This window comes from Copadichromis virginalis, linkage group LG19 (genome assembly GCF_057382275.1).
Source record: "Copadichromis virginalis isolate Kocher_CV1m ecotype Utaka linkage group LG19, C_Virginalis_male_GT1.1, whole genome shotgun sequence".
NCBI lineage: Eukaryota > Metazoa > Chordata > Actinopteri > Cichliformes > Cichlidae > Copadichromis > Copadichromis virginalis.
Window position 1 is genome coordinate 35,916,309 of NC_140636.1, and position 16,234 is coordinate 35,932,542.

General features: G+C 41.2%; 2 protein-coding genes across 3 annotated transcripts in view; one reads left to right on the top strand and one right to left on the bottom strand.

The window, feature by feature from the left end:
- togaram1 (TOG array regulator of axonemal microtubules 1) overlaps positions 1 to 9,874 on the top strand; it is a 17,016-nt gene extending 7,142 nt beyond the window's left edge. Inside the window, exons 6-23 of the mRNA XM_085442181.1 lie at positions 29 to 306; positions 447 to 667; positions 1,281 to 1,381; positions 1,483 to 1,647; positions 1,755 to 1,823; positions 2,739 to 2,902; positions 3,353 to 3,515; positions 5,057 to 5,284; positions 5,639 to 5,762; positions 5,860 to 5,965; positions 6,246 to 6,481; positions 6,592 to 6,750; positions 7,156 to 7,282; positions 7,379 to 7,494; positions 7,608 to 7,791; positions 7,912 to 8,131; positions 8,219 to 8,305; positions 8,396 to 9,874. Coding sequence (XP_085298307.1) covers positions 29 to 306; positions 447 to 667; positions 1,281 to 1,381; positions 1,483 to 1,647; positions 1,755 to 1,823; positions 2,739 to 2,902; positions 3,353 to 3,515; positions 5,057 to 5,284; positions 5,639 to 5,762; positions 5,860 to 5,965; positions 6,246 to 6,481; positions 6,592 to 6,750; positions 7,156 to 7,282; positions 7,379 to 7,494; positions 7,608 to 7,791; positions 7,912 to 8,131; positions 8,219 to 8,305; positions 8,396 to 8,649 — 3,002 coding nt within the window. The 3' untranslated portion in view covers positions 8,650 to 9,874. The remainder of the gene's footprint in view (positions 1 to 28; positions 307 to 446; positions 668 to 1,280; positions 1,382 to 1,482; positions 1,648 to 1,754; positions 1,824 to 2,738; positions 2,903 to 3,352; positions 3,516 to 5,056; positions 5,285 to 5,638; positions 5,763 to 5,859; positions 5,966 to 6,245; positions 6,482 to 6,591; positions 6,751 to 7,155; positions 7,283 to 7,378; positions 7,495 to 7,607; positions 7,792 to 7,911; positions 8,132 to 8,218; positions 8,306 to 8,395) is intronic.
- On the bottom strand, positions 7,528 to 15,799 carry ccdc28b (coiled-coil domain containing 28B). Of its 2 annotated transcripts, none has more exons than XM_085442190.1 (6): positions 15,463 to 15,799; positions 14,093 to 14,394; positions 13,616 to 13,785; positions 13,229 to 13,383; positions 11,531 to 11,553; positions 7,528 to 11,404 (listed from the first exon to the last, which is right to left on the bottom strand). In XM_085442190.1, exons 2-6 carry the CDS (start codon positions 14,326 to 14,328, stop codon positions 11,350 to 11,352), a joined length of 639 nt encoding a protein of 212 aa, XP_085298316.1. In that variant the 5' UTR covers positions 14,329 to 14,394; positions 15,463 to 15,799; the 3' UTR covers positions 7,528 to 11,349. The 2 variants fall into 2 exon arrangements, with proteins under 2 accessions (XP_085298316.1, XP_085298315.1); XM_085442189.1 differs by having other exon boundaries at positions 15,447 to 15,798.
- Between the last annotated feature and the right edge of the window lie 435 nt (positions 15,800 to 16,234).

A 16,234-nucleotide genomic window follows, 5' to 3' on the forward strand; every position in this document is an offset into this window, starting at 1 on the left:
GGGTTTTCGGGTTACTATCCTGTCCCAGATGACTTCTCTAGCAGACGCTCTCCCAGACCTCTTTGTGCCTCCCTCATGAATTCTTCCACGTCATCATTCAGACGGGCACTGAGCAGTCCCAGAGGTACCTTCTCCGTCTCACCAGTAATCCCTCCAACAGAGCACATCCATTCCATTAATGGCCAGAGATCCAATGCCTCAGGAAGCCCTCTGAATCAGCAGTTAGAAAAGACCCTTAATGTGGACCCTGGTGGCCTCAGTGGTGTGGATGATCTTCAAGAAGATGATCCTCTGGACATGCAGGAGGTCAGCACAATTCTCTATTTTATATACTGGATGTTGTTTATAATCAGCCATCAAGAAGGGCCCTGCATGAACAGGCAGTTGAAGTAAAATGAAAAATCAAGCCTCTATGAGTTCCTATTAGCTTTGTAACTTGTCCACAGATGCTCAACTCCCTGCGCTCACTACGCAACAGCGCTGCCAAGAAGCGGGCCAAAGCGAGCCTTAGTAGTCCAGATCCAGACAGTCCTGACTCAGCTGTGAAGGTGGACTTGGGTCTAGACTCGCTGTCAAACACTTCTCCAGTGCTTACCAGCTCGACTAGTGAAAGTGGACTTTCTAGTCTGAGCTCAGTTGCAAACTCCAGCTTTAATGGCATGAAAAGGTAAAATATCCAGATTTTCTGCATTTGGCATGTATTGCTTATGATGTTGCCTCACATTTTCATGTAGTTTGACTGTGTTGGTCTGAAATTATGTTAATACACAAGATAAAAGTCACCTCCATATACTGCAAATACATACATAATTTAAAAAAAAAGACAGTGGGACAGGGGTATAAAGTGGGAAGTATATTTGAAGCATCGGTTTTACCTGTTAGCCACATACTTATTCTTGGTGAACCCTTCTACTATAATCAAAATACCAACAAGGGAGCAGAATTAATTAAAAAAATGTATTTTATTTCATTTTTAAAATTTACAACGGAAAATAGAGCAAATACAACAAAAAAGCCATTAGTTATAGAGTGAAATCCAGAGACAAAAAAGTAACCGGTAAGATGTGAAGTGATCTTTTATATTAAATGTAACAGGGAGATGTTTGTTTATTAATAAAGATGACCTTGTGTTGGGATATGGGATATGTTGCCTGTTGTGTTTAATCATGTTGACAGTTTTAAGAAGCTCTGACTTTGTAGTCTTTAGGTGTTCTCTGATGATGTGTTGAATGGTAGGCAGTTTCTCATGATCACTTCTCACTTGTCACAACTGTCACCAGCCCTGGAAACTCTGCCTCTGCAGGAATGAAACCTCGCATTGCAAGAGTGCCTTCTGCAAAACTGAGGTCTTCTGTGTCCTCGGACTTCAGCAGCCTTCAAGGTAGTAAAGGAGAGAAAGGTTTTTCCCAGTTGATGCATTGCCGTGTGTCTTTTTTATATTATTTTATTTATTTACATTTTTGTTTTCTGTTTTTTCCCAAGTGTTGTCCCAGGGAGATGAATTCTCATCTAAGGTGGGTGTGGTTGGACAGAGAGTTACGTACTCCAATGGCATAATCAAAACTGCCGAAGAGAAAACGGTACCATCCCCTCCATTGGTCAGACCAGCTTTTCACGAATCTTTAAAAACTCAGAAGCATCCCAAAGGTCAGCTAGCATCGACGAGAACAGAGTGCTATATTGGATATACCTTCTAATAGCATTTTGTGTGCTTAAATAATTAAATCTCATTATTTATCTCTTTTGATGTTCAGGATCCCATAGTCACAGCAGCAGTAGGAAATCACCAGGCACAGACATGTCTGAAGGAGTAGTTGGCAGAGGTAAGTATGTCTGTGAAGGTTCTCAGTCATCCAGGTCATCGTAGTCAAAGGAGCTTGCAAAAAAAGGCGTCTGGACTTCTTTAAGTTGCTTGAAGACGTTTCATCCGAGAAGCTTCTTCAGTTCTAAGGTCAAATGGTGGAGAGTCCCAGATATAAACCTAGTGGGAGTGACCCCCCACAGAGGGACAAAAGGACCCCCTGATGATCCTCTAATCGCCTGAGCCAAGGTGTAAAACTGGGTGTGGGTCCCAATCAGCCAGAGTATCGGGTGAGTTTAACACCCACTCACATCCTGGGCCATCTGATCTCAGGAATTCGCATGATAAGGTGGGGCCAGGTTTCACAATGAACTCATCCGAAACTCTGGCTGATTGGGACCCACACCCAGTTTCACACCTTGGCTCAGGCGATTAGAGGATCATCAGGGGGTCCTTTTGTCCCTCTGTGGGGGGAAACTCCCACTAGGTTATATCTGGGACTCTCCACCATTTGACATTAGAACTGAAGAAGCTTCTCGGATGAGAGGTGAAACGTCTTCAAGCAACTTAAAGAAGTCCAGACGCTTTTCTTTGCAAGCTCCTTTGACTTGGCAGAGGTAAGTTTCAGATCTGTAAAGGATACAAGTTATCATTTGATTGTCCAGGCTTTTGCTGTGTTACTAAGCTGATGTAGCTCAGTGCTGCTCTTGGTTTTTTGTTTTTTTTTGTTTTTTTAAATAAAGGACTCAACAACATATCTTTTATTTCTCCCATCCGTTTTTTTTTTTTAAACTACACGTTTTCAACTAGCTATAAATTACAGCTGCTTTCTGGATGTATTTTTAAATAAAGCTTATAAATATAAACTTGCTTGTTCCTGCATGATCACAGTTAAACCGCTAAAAGATTAGTCATCTTATTCCCTCATGCTTATTAGGCATGCTTGGCACTGCAGTGTCCTCCAGCCATCCAGGAGTTCTCTTGCCACTTGAGCACTTATCGTTCAAACCCCCCACTGATCCCTCAGTGGGCATCCACAGCAACGCTGTGTCTGGCAGTCACCAAGACAGTGATATCATCCCACGTCCAGAAGAGGTTAAGGTTAGTCACACTCTGTTCAGCGGTGGATGAAGAGTGTTGCTATATATTACTGTGATGTTTAAATAGTAAATACTGATGCCATGTTTATATTGAATATACGATATAACATATGGCATCATTTACTTTGGGATTAATAAAGTATTCTTATTCTGATAATGTCAATGTTTTTTGTGCGTGTGTGTTTTGACTCTCTGCTTAATACACCCCTAATTAATTGTCAGAAGAGAGACAAAACACATTTTAAGTTAAAATGTTAATTTCAAATTAAACAAAAACTATATATCTATATTGTATATAAAAAAAAAAAAAAAAAAAAAAAAGATAATATCAGAATCAACCATATGTAGTGAAAACTTGGTATTGACACAGCTCCGTAGTTCATAATCTCAAGCTTCCGGTTAGCAGAATCTGACCCTGTGTGTGCTTTTGTTTTGTTTTCTGGTTGCGCAGGAGAGGATAAAAAATGCAAGATTTGGCCGGGATAAGAACAGGCTGGATCAACAAGATGGCCCGATAAGTCAAGGGCAGTATTCAACAGATCAGATTCGCTACCGTGTCAGGAAGATGCTGTCTGATTCACCAACAGAGGAAAATGGAGCATTAGTCATTAAAGGCAAGAGAAAGTTTTTGAAACTTATAAATCTCTGCTTTTTTATTTAAAAAAAATAAAAAGCACATTTCTCACAATAAGACCTTTTTTTTTATTTTTTATTTTTTTTGGCTTAACATTTATCCCTCATCATAAATGCCTTTTATTTTGTATTTAACAAATGTGATGCATTTTTGTGACAGAAGATAGATTTAATTTTAACCTTTAATTTCTTTAAAATAAATAAATGTTATGGTTAAAAAAATCCATCTTTGCAGATAGCTTTAAGTATTTTATAACTATCTCATATAGCACTTTTCTTTATTAATCTATACACGTCAGCTTTGTGTCCGCTGCACCCTTGGGCATACTGAACTCACAAAACAACATAACTGTTTTGCACAATGGCCTAAGGAGTAAACAGCATGTGTTAGTGTTGATTTGCTCCACAGTCCGATCATCCCATCACATCCCCCTGTGGGATTTCAGATGACTGATGGCGCATCCCCAACAGGGCAAGGGGAGCAGAGAAGGTTAATGTGCAGCTGTTAGGGTGGAGGTATCCACCCAATGTAATGCAAAATGTGTGGCTCAACCACACAAAGCTCAGTGGAGCATGCCGGGAATTTCTTATTACCAACATAAAGAGATCTTTAAACATTGACATAAAACAACATAATTAAAGTGGACGGATGTCAGTTAAAGAGCTAAAACATCGTTGACTCATAAAGTTTGCCAGCTGTACTGTTTTACCTTAGACCTGCAGTACAGACTCGTGCAGTCTGTTTTTACAAGTGCAAAATGTCTCACTTGCCTCTCTTCCACTCTTCATTGTTTCCTGCCCACACACAGCAGAGTTTCTCCATCAAAAACTCCTGGTGGGGAAAAATTATGATGATGATAAATGAGTGTCTTCAAGTGCCCACTCACAGTTAGCTCTAATTTAAACCAGCATCTTCTGTTTTCTCACATTGGATGATGACGGATCATTGTGGAGGCCACACACGCTTGCGCGCACACACACACAAATTTCATAGCATGTAGAAGCCCAGGCATGTGCACAACAAAGTGTTTTGTTGAAAGTGTGAGTTATCTATAGACCTGTCACAGTATGAATCACAATAATGATATTATTACTTTAATGCACAAATTGGGAAAAGAACTAAAAACAATAACATGCATGTAGCACTTTTAACTCACTAGTGCTGTTGTTGTTGTTGTTGTTGTTGTTGTTTTTTAAATGACATTAAGAAGTTTTCCCAGGATTCATTTTATTCTCAGTCCAGAAGAGAGCGCTCTCTCAAAGCTAGTGTACGAGGGGTACTACTTGTTCTCTCACACGAGGGACACGCTTAACTAGTTTAGATGTTTTTAATAATAAAGAAGAAAAAAAGCCTTTTGCTCAGCAGTGCTGCTTTCAACCACTAATGTAGGTGGTAAGTTTCCTGTGTGCCTGAATTACAGAAGCCTGTCACTTTAACAGATTTGTTATGTTATATTTTGCATGTGTAAAAAGTTCAAATTTTTGTGTCTGGTGATTCAAACGTTATTCTTCTCTGTTGCAGATCTGCATATGAACGGCAGCACAGTGACATCTAAAGCAGACCCTGTCTCTGATGAGTCTCTTGTCACCAGTCCTGACACTCCCCAAGGACCCCAAAGCCCAATTAAGTGCTTCACTCCACCCCACCAGCCCAGCCCCCCTACAGTTCCACCCAACCCTAAAAATGTGTCCCGTCTTAGGAGGGCACCTAGCCTGAGCAGAACCCGTCCTTCACTGTCCCACAGTTCAGGTGAGTTGATCTTAAAAACCTTTTACTACATGCTGCATAATCTTTGTTGCACACAGAAAGTTATTGTCCCTGTTTAACGACACTCAGTAACATTATAATGATACAAACCATTGCTATAACAGGCCTTTGTTTATAGAAAATGTTGGAACATTAATTAATTAAACCTCTGGGACCATCAGAGAATGGGTGAATAAGATGTTTGCTCTGGGTAATGTGCTTCAATACTTTGTTTTGACAACCTGCTGTTAATGCACCGACACACACACACACACACAGAGCGCTTGTTTTCAGCCTGATTGAGATGTAACATGAGACTGAATCTGTGTGTTGTGTGGTGTTTAATGGGCCATTTAGATGAGCTGTCCCCTGGCAGTTTGGGGCACAGGAAAAATCTCTCAGATCCTGCAGAGCTGTGTCCGTTTTCCAAACCCGAGCTGGCGCTGGTGCAAAGCTTCAATCTGCTGAACTCTGAAGACTGGTGAGAAATAATCAATCCATCATCCTTAAGCATCTCTTTCAATGTGGACCACAGAGTAAAATTATTACCCTTTGTGCGTTGTTATTTTCGAATGTAGGGAGAAGAAGATTGAAGGACTGACATTCCTGCGCTCTCTTGCACACTATCACTCAGATACACTTCAGGCTCGGCTTCATGATGTTTGCCTATCTCTCATTCAAGAGGTAATATCATTTTTTAATAACAATCCCACTTAATTTTCGGAATCTATGCATGGCGGTGTTTGACTCTGCTGTTCCAGTTTTGCAATTCTATTTAATTTCTCTGTGTCTTAATAGTTTTGCTTCATAATTATATATAGTCTCAGCTATAATTGCTTGGCATTTTGCTAAATTCCCATTGTAGATTTTTTTTTTTTTTGGTCAAATAGATATCTTGAATATGTAATCAGTGCTCATTTACTCTTCTTATACCTTAAGCACTAGTATTGTTAATCTTATTTAGGTGAAGAACCTGCGGTCGGGTGTGTCCAGGGTTGCCGTGTGTACCCTGGGTGACCTCTACACACACCTTCAGCGAGCGATGGACCAGGAGCTAGAGGGGACAGTTAAAGCTTTACTACAGAAGGCTGGGGAGAGTAATGCCTTCATTAGGCAGGATGTAGATGCAGCACTGGATTGCATGGTGCAGCACTGCACCCCTACTCGAAGCATCAATGCTTTACTTACTGGAGGACTCAGGTTAGATTACACACAGGACAGCTCTTTGTTGTTTGTTTGCTTCTTCTCTGTTTGGATCACTACATAATTTAAGCTTTGATTGCTGAATTGATTTCCTCCTCTGCTGATAGTCACCTTAATGCAGTAGTGAGGAAATGTATGGCTCAACATCTGGCTAATTTGGTTGAGAAGGTTGGTGCTGCACGTCTCCTTTCTGGGGCTAAAGATCTCACTGACAGAATTTTACCTGCCGTGGTCAAACTCGCACAAGACTCCTCACAAGAAGTTAGGTATGTAAAAAAAAAAACAAAAAAACTTTCATATTAATTCATTTAATTTTTGTGTTTTAACTTCTTTACAACTTGTTCATATTTGCTTGAACGGTGAGATTATATTTTTATGTATTGCCAATGAAAAGCATTCAGCAATAACAGATAACAGTCAGAAAATGTCAAATTTGAGACATTTTAAAAGTCTTTAGACCATCAAAAGGATATAGTACAATCCAAATCTACTTTTGGTTTTGCTGGAATTGATTTGTTATTGTTGACACTATTTCTTTTGGTGTCACTGTACTGTAATTACCTTGCATTTCATTAAAATATGTTTAGAAATGCTTTTCTGTTGCTTTTGGACTGCAAATCCAAAGTGCCACTTTAACAAATGAGATAATATTACACCTTCTCCCCTCAAAGGTACTTTGGCCGTCGAATGCTGCTGTCCCTGTCTTCCCACCCAGAATTTGAAAAGATCCTGGAGAAATACATCCCTACGAAAGACCTGCAGACTGTCAGAGACACCATCTTCACTCTAAAGACAAAGGTACTGTTTCTTTCTGTTTATGTTTACAGGAAAATTGGTATTTTGGCTGGAAGTTAAATATAGGCATCTAACTCTGAGATTGTTGGGGGGGGTTAGGGTCTTGGTGAGATGCCTCAAGATACTCAGTCAGCCCGAGGCAGACATTCCCTCCCGGGCAGCGGTACAGTCAGAGCCTCATCGCTCAACAGAGAGCCACTCAACCAGACCAACAGGTGGGTGTAGATATCAACCAATGCACCAGAGTAGCCCATTAAGGAAAATTTATTTTTCACAAATGTGTAATACATATGGAAAACACGTGAATTGTGATGCATTTTATATACAGGGAGTCTCACAGCCATTACAGCTGTAGATCTCAGACACAGAGTTTTGCAGACAAGACTGAGTACATCAAGCAGATCTCGGATCTGCTGGCTTCAAAGGACTTCAGAGAGAGGATCAAAGGCATCGACCAGCTAGTGGCTGACTGCCAAAACAACCCAAACATGGTTATCAACAGTATATTCCCGGTTAGTAATTTATTTATTTTTTTTCTCCAAATCAATTTAGCATGTCTTTATGTACATTGTGGTCTTTTCATTATAATGACAAAGTGTTTATCCTTCACTTTCTGATCTCCCTAATTCTAGGTGTTTGATGCCTTCAGAGCCAGGCTGCAGGAGTCCAACAGCAAGGTCAACTTGTATGCCCTGGAGTCTTTACAGAAAATCATCCACTTGTTAAAGGACAAGCTGTCCCAAGTGGTCAACATCCTGGTCCCAGCAATCGTGGACAATCACCTCAACTCAAAGAGCAGTGCCATCTGCTCTGCTGCTATTGGAGCTATTAATGCACTCATCTTAAATATAGGTACTTACTTTGAGCATTAAAATAGAGGAGAAAGTTTTGGTTAAAAAAATTGCTTTAATTTGACTTCCATTTTTTTGCCTGCTACAGACAACATACTTCTCCTTCAGCCTTTTTGCGCCAAGGCTCAGTTTTTAAGCGGGAAGGCAAAGGTGAACCTTATCGAAAAGGTCGCAGGTATGTCTGGTGTCCTAGTTCGGCACTGTAATCAGCTTCTGCTTTGATGTATCTAAATGCAGTGTATTGCTTCTCATCTTCTATATTTAGATCTTGTGACAGAGCTCTACCCTCGTAAGCCCCAGATGGTCGAGCAGAAAGTGCTGCCCTTGCTCTGGCACCTCTTGGGCACCTCTACCCACAGCGGCACCATTCATGGCCGGGGCGGCAGCGTAAGGGGTGCTACCGCCAACCTGTGCCAAGCCCTTTATGCCCAGATGGGGCCAAGCCTGAGCGAGTGTGCCGCCTCCCAGCCTGCCAATGTCCATAAAAGTCTAAATGATATCCTGAGGACCTTATCGTAAGGTAAAGCAGGCTCCAAACAGAACCAAATGTCGAAAGAGGGACAGCATTAAAACTGATCTTACTTGAAGATGTTGCATTATCATTTCTTATAGTGCCTGCACTTTTATATAAACATAGAGAAAGTCCTTAAGAAGTTGGAGCTCTTATTCTTATCTCAGTGAGATTCCGTCTGGTACAGAAGCATGGATGGCTGTAACATAATGGCATCAGGTCTTTCACATGTCCAACCTGCTCTCTTTGCACTTTGAAAGTAGCTCATTGTCGTTGTTTTGTTTTTGTTTTTCCATAAACTCTACATGTACTGTAGACCAGCGGTCTCCAACCTGTTTTGCGCCACGGACCGGTTTATGCCCGACAATATTTTCACGGACCGGCCTTTAAGGTGTCGCGGATAAATACAACAAAATAAAACTAGTACCGGTACCGAAAAAAAGAGAATTTATTCATAACACACGTGAAAAGACCCAGGAAAACCGAGTTAACGATAAAAACGATAACAAAATAACGCTGGAAACCGATAAAAACCCTGAAAACCAAACATTTCACACCTGAGCCTCAACTCTCGCGGCCCGGTACCAAACGACTCACGGACCGCTACCGGTCCGAGGCCCGGGGGTTGGGGACCGCTGCTGTAGACAAATCAGAGACACTATTGCAGAATGTAAAATTAAAATGCACAAAAAGAAGAGGAAGAACACAGGGACCTGAAAGTTGTATATTTTTGCTGTTTCATCAGATGTGATGTGATATTTTTAAAATATCTTTATGTAGTTGGAGATTTTTGAACTGAGATTAACAAGCATAGTACAAAAATACTTTTGTACAGCTCAAATGTGTATTTGCACAGTATTAGCTTATTCTATATGTTTGCTGTATGACGGTACAGTTATAATTTATCTCTTGTGTAATGGTTTAAAAGTCATATATAATGTGCTGAGTTGGTACTATGTCTCTTTTTGCATGACCAAAATTTACTGGCAGATCAAAACTGTTGATTTATGTGTACGTGGACTTGTAGAGGAAGGTTGGTCTCGAACTCTGAGAAGGGAAAAATTTTACCTCTTCATTTGCCTGAGAAATAGTCACAGCCCAGGTCTGATATTGTCTCAGTATAGTGCCAGTCTTCAAGTAGCCTTTTAACTCATCTATTGTTAAATTATAACTGAACTTGTTTGTGAACAAGAGCAAGAAGATATATGAATAAACTGTTTTATTTCTGTAAAACCAACTTCAGCGTGCGTCATTCAAAGACTGAAAATGGGGTGGAAGGATTAACTCGCTAATCACAAACATGGATCATTTTAAAAATTGAAAGATGACTTCTGTCCATTAAACACACATTATTAATCTTAGGTAATCTAATATAGCTTTATTAATAGGCGGAGTTACTGGAAACACAAGCTTCAGGTGTTCTTTTTTAATTCCTTATGCTTCATTCATGACATTCTTAGTAAAAGCTAACCATAACTAGCCTTCTGATGACTACACTTCATTTGTAAAAAACAAAACAAATGTCTGGCTGTGAAGAATCCTTGAAAGAGGACTGATCAAAGGCTTGAAAAGAGGTAGGCTTAGCACACGATTTTGGGGGGAAAAAAACAAAAAAGGGGGGAGCGTTGCTTCAAAAATGCTCTCATGTTTAACAGTGAACACTAATATCTCTGTAATTCTATGGTCATGATTAAACATGACATCCAAAGTACACTCTTGGGTTTGTAATTTAATAAAACACAAATCATAATCACCGAACCTTTATATCAAAGTAGCTGCCATTTTGAAATAGCACTGTTTAGAAATGTATGCTAGCTGCAAAACACTACGCATGTGCGGTCCTTGTAAGACTGAACAAGCTACTGTTTGACCTTCATTTAATGGTACGTGATTTTCTAGCATTTCAGCAGCAGGGTGAACTAGCTTGTGCTTGGAGGGATGCTGCTACTGTTGTTTTAATTTTTTTTTTTTTAAAGAAAAAAGAAAACCTAAAGGTAATCCTGTCCAATACAGCAACTAAACTGCACATAATTCAAACTTGATATCAGCAATATACACAGAAAATAAACATTTAGTTTTCCACGTCCAGTGTTTTCCAATAGCAAACCTTTAGCAAAGATATAAAAATGAGGGAGTGCTTTCAGAATAAGAGCAAAACTCCCTTTAAACTTCAGAGCTAGCCACAGTGGTGCTGTCAAAAGGGCCGAATGCGTTTGCTACTTGAATGTGCAGATTCCTTACCTTTGCTTATGGATGCATACAGTTAGATGGAATATGTCACAGATTAGGCATATACATACAACAAAAGAAACAGTATAAATATTTCGAAGTCTCGTTAAATGTGCTTTTTGGCATGAAAAAAAAAACAGAGCCAATGAGTTCACTCACCTGGATTGACTTCTTTCTTAAAATTATGTAACTAAAAACTAAAGCCAAGGGAAAGTTAACATACAGGATATTCTCACAGATTCCTGATCAGTTAACCATCAAGTTCCTTTTGTGTTATGAATGAGAGCGGTTCATGATTTTGACAGTGTTCAGTTAATGCTCTGCTGCTCTCGAGTCCTTGCTTTGTTCCCTCAGCTTCACTGACCAAATGGAAAAAACGAGCCCCTCCTCCCGTTGATCTTTCCATCCTGTTACTAAGGCAGCTGGATCGATTCCACGTTAGACGAGTGTGTGGTTGCCATCCCGAACACCTCATTCTGTCAGGGACCAGATGTCTTGGGCAGGTCCTGATTCTCAGCCAAGTGGAGCTTTTGTCTGAACGTGCACACATTAAGGATTCACCACAGAAGGACTGAAAACACATTCAAATCCAGCATCCGCTCCTGGACTGTCGGGGCAATTCCCATAAACAAATATGCATTTGAGCTAAGAAAAGGATACATTGAGGTGCTGAGCTCTTCAAGCTGCAGAAACAAAGGAGCAAACAGGAGAGAGGGTTATTGAAAACAAAGCCAAAAATAGAAAGTGAAGCGCTAGTACCTGGCAGTAATCTCACTGTGGGATCATGTTACATAACAGCCTGTGCATTTCAGATCAATATTTGAGTTACGCTCTCATCATCGACTGCAGTGTTTCCAGAAGCAAACGTTAAGCTTCGATACAAAGTAAAGTTGCTTCATAGCCCATCTGCTCTGAGGCCCAATTATCCACTCTGGAGAGTATTCCTGGCAGCAGTGTCTGTAAATGAGTTGAAGGGTTTTTCTCACCTCAGTCACAGAGCACTGCAGCTTCCCGCAGTGAGCATAGCGTGGGTAACTACAGTAGGAGCCACACAACAAACTAACAATAGAAACTGTCAAGACATCCTTAGATGGCACATCACTGTACGAGAGCTTTTTTTTTTTTCCCTTTTTAAACGAGCCAACAGTTCAGCAAAACTGAATTTCATGTGGAAAATTATAGTAACAGGATTTAAATTCATTGGTTTGTCCAAATAAAAAAAATTCACATTTTCCTTCAGTCTATAGTACCGTTTATCAAAAGGTTTTTGTTTGTTTGAGATGCCCAATTGTGGAGATATTAGCTCTACAAACCTTCCCTTTCGTCACAGCCTTCTCATGTGGGGGGAAAAAAAAAAACAAACAAAAAGCATCTGAATGTCTCCCTCCAGAAATCATATCGCTCAAAAAAAAAAAGAAAAACACACTATAAAATGTACAGCCACCTAACATTACAGCTCAACTAAGGAGTACAAGCCTTGACACCATTTTATGGAGCTTTATGGTGAGATTTGAAACCCAGTTATTATCATCAGGTTAAGTCTTTCTGTTCCCAAGCACAGCCAAACAGTTATCAACATACACATAACTAAGTTTCTTACCAAAGCACAATTGGAAATCCTAACATCCATCAGCATGTCCACAGGAAAAATAGATACTAACCAATGAAAACAGGAGCCTCTGAGGAAATATGTAAATAAATGTAAATGAAGGAGTAAGAAAGTATCTTCCCAGGTGTGCCTGGGAAAAGACAAACTTAACTCTGTGAATACTGGGAGTTAAATCACACTTCAGGATAACATAAAATAGTGCCATTCACATCCTGTGGGCATCGGCTCTGCCAGCTGATTGGTCTGTACACCTGACCCGATGAGGAAAAATCAAACGGGACAATGTTAGACTAGTTAGGTAACACAGATTAATGCAAGTCTATTAGCAGGAACCACAGCTGTTGCGTGGAAGACTTGTGTAATCTCCATTCACTCCAGTGGACCTTGTTTTGGGTTTTTTTTAAAAGGGTAAGAAGGTAAAAAAGTAGTCTGTATGTTATCAGCACACAATGAAACTGCTTGAAGGGTTTTATGATCCAGTGAATTCTGAAACCTGGCATGACCCCGAATTAACGGCTCTGGCCAACTAGCCAACCCAGTGAGATCACATTCTGTACAGGCACAAGATGGTGCTACATGTGCTCTAAAACCTTTAAACACTTATTTCTTAAATCCAGCTCTACAGATGGTGTTAAATCTATAGCGGTTTTTCAGAGTAGAGCTCCGTGATGTAAACTAGCCTTAATACCTGTACATGTGGTGTTTCATGTCCACTTTAAAAAGCTGCTGCCACTGGGATTCATGCTTACGTTGCAGAGCAGGTGTTCCAGGTTGTGGTCGGAGGCACATTTCCTCTGGTCCTCGGAAAGCTCCTCCACATGGCTGTCAAGGCTGAAGTGCAGTCGTGCCAGCTTTTCCTGCATCTCCCGCACGTGTTCGAGCTGCTCAAAGGAGCATACTTTACCTGGAAATCAGACAGGTTAAACCAGACCTGAATCTGATGGCGCAGTGTGTCTTGTCTTGTGATTACATCAAAGTCAAAAGTATTTCCATGGCAGCAGAGGCGTAAAAAAATAGCACAGCGTGTATTTGATTTCAGCCTGATTCATGTAACACAGCCACTTTTCACTCGCCTTTATTTTCAGCCAGTAACAGAATACTCTCCTGGGGGGGGGCATCTTATCAGGTTACCTTACCAAAAGCTTGCAGTTTGCCTGAGTGGAAGTCATTGAGGAGGTTGAGTAGGCCTCCCTCCATCTCTCTCACATCTGAGACATCTGTGAGGAAGGAGTGCTGCAGGGGGGACGACTGGATTACTTTACTGGGCCCTGCTGGCTGGGGGGCCCTGGGCTTCTCCCTGTGGGGTCTGACAGGAAAAACAACAAGATAACATTGCAACTATTTATTTTTGTTAACATATGACAACATTTAAAAAACAAGCAAAACAAAAACAACACCCGGACGAACCAAATCTGTATCCTGCTGTATCATCAAATGCAGGTGAAACACAGCGTTGTCTTAGTGAGTTATTTTATTGCTGGTCTTGGAGGAAAACCTGATGCATTAAACCATTTCTTTCTTATTTTGACTGTGAAACACCATTATCCCTGAACATACACATGCTGTCTGCCCCACAAAGCGGTGCAGTCCTGGTAGGTCATTAAGACACAAACCTGGTGATCTTTGGTGGAGCAACGACCGCTGCGAACACGTCTTTGGGCTGTCCCGGTGCGCCTATGGACCTTTTATACTTGCCCCTGTTCTTGGGGGAGGGAGGCTGCGGCAGGCCGAGGGAGAAGGTGGCACTTTTGCTGGCAGGCAGGACGGAGAGCTTGCGGGGGTTGATGGGCGGTGGAGGCGGTTGGGGGAGGGACACTTTTGGGCTTCGCTTCTTGCGCTTGTCTTCCATTGTTATTTACTTAGTTCTATTAGGAGAAGCTCCCTGAGGTGCAGCCTGGCTGGTGTGCAGGAAGTCCTGAAACGACAACGGTAGGAAGTTTGAAAAGCAGCAGCCTGTGGAGGATTGTCATTGTGCCAAAATTAGTGCTGCAGCCCAGAATGCTCCCCTCTGCATGTTTAGGGAAGCTTTAACTGGCTTAACAGCATCCCCAGGTGATTACAGTAAAATCCAAAACAAACAGTTCCTCCACTATTTATAATTTGATAAGAAATATATAGGCACATATTTCCTGTATAGGATTTATTCGATAGATAATTAATGGTTTTGCTTCCTTGGTGTTTAAAAAAAAAAAAAGGTGAAACTGGAGACTTTGAAGATATTGAAAGTGGAATAAGGTTAGGAAAATATGTGTGAACTAAACTGGATGGCGTACATTTTTTAACTAAACTAACTAAACTAAGCCTGCGTGAGTGATGAAGAAATCAAGGAACGCACTTTAACAAGGAAATGTACTCTATTGCACCAAGAGCCTATAAAACAATACGCTATCATCCGAAATAAACATAACTTTTATACAAAAGGCTCAATGAAAGTCTGTGTTCTCCATTCTTGTGGCGCGTTATGGACTAACACTGTGCGATAAAGACATTAAAGGCCATTAGAATTTAATGCGTCAGTCAATACATGCATTCAGTCTAAATATTTTATGAATTATGATTTTTACAGAGGCGCATTAGCATTAAAAGACACGAGCTCGTGTCGGTTTTCAGCGTCGTGAAACTGTTACAGCAGTGTCCGTGTTTGTCGTTGCTTAGTTACATTTTATGGTGGTCTTGCCTTGGATTTATCGCGCTCTCTCATTACAATGAATGCAATCTCTGTTGTGACAGCAGTTATCTGGTGAACACTGCGCCAGCCTCTGTTCAAAGTAGGAGCCAAAGATGGCCACTACGGTAATACACAATGGCAACTTTCTGCGCTGAAATTCTGCTTTTAGCGGGAGAATTATTCTCCCGAGTAAAGAACAATTAAGCGGACTGCGGGTCGCTGCGCCACCGGGTTCAGTTCCGTGAAAGGATACGCGTAAAGGGAACGCATCGTCTGCTGATGACACAAATAAGACTTACCGAATCAATTACGCACCAGAGAGCAACGCCGACAGGGCGCCGGCTCGCATTTCTCCTCCTAGGATTTAAAAGTCCACTTCATATGAATCCTGATGTTAAAAAGAAATGTAATACAGTGGAACGATCCGTACAGCCCCGGTGTTTTTACCGATGAAAGGTAAAGAGCGTCGATGCCGCGCTTGGCTCGTGCGGAGCTCAGCTGTCGTTTTTATTCCTTCTTAAAGGGCCAGTCCACCCGGCCGTGCGCCACGGGGGGAGGAGCGACTGTTCACGCAGGTTACTGACTGGCAGGATGCTGCTGTGCACCGCCTGAGGATGGCTCTTTGTAAACATCCTACTTACTGCTCCATTAAGGCTCCGAGGGTGCTACAGAACAAGGCCACACGGGGACGCCAGTGTTCATCTTTTGCTAACACCACTGACGTGTTGCAGTGTCAGTATATGCAGGATGTAAGCAAGGAATTTCCACGCTTTTTTGACTTTCCCTGTGGCCATGGGCGTGGGGTTTTGATGGATGGGATGGGAGTTTGATCCGTTGGGGGAGGGGGGATTTTGTGCTTTTTTTTTCTCCTCAGTTTACAGATGAGGAGAATTTTTAGCCTTTGTATGAAAAGTATTATTATTTCTTTCCCAACGGATGTTAAACACAACAAGAATTTGTGAAGATAGCTTGTCCACACACCTCACTTTCATTTTAGATGCAAACTAGCAACATGACTGAGAAAAAAAAAAGCTTATAAGTTGACCTGAATTTCAGGCAGAAGTAATGTCCTTATGCTGGACCTTTT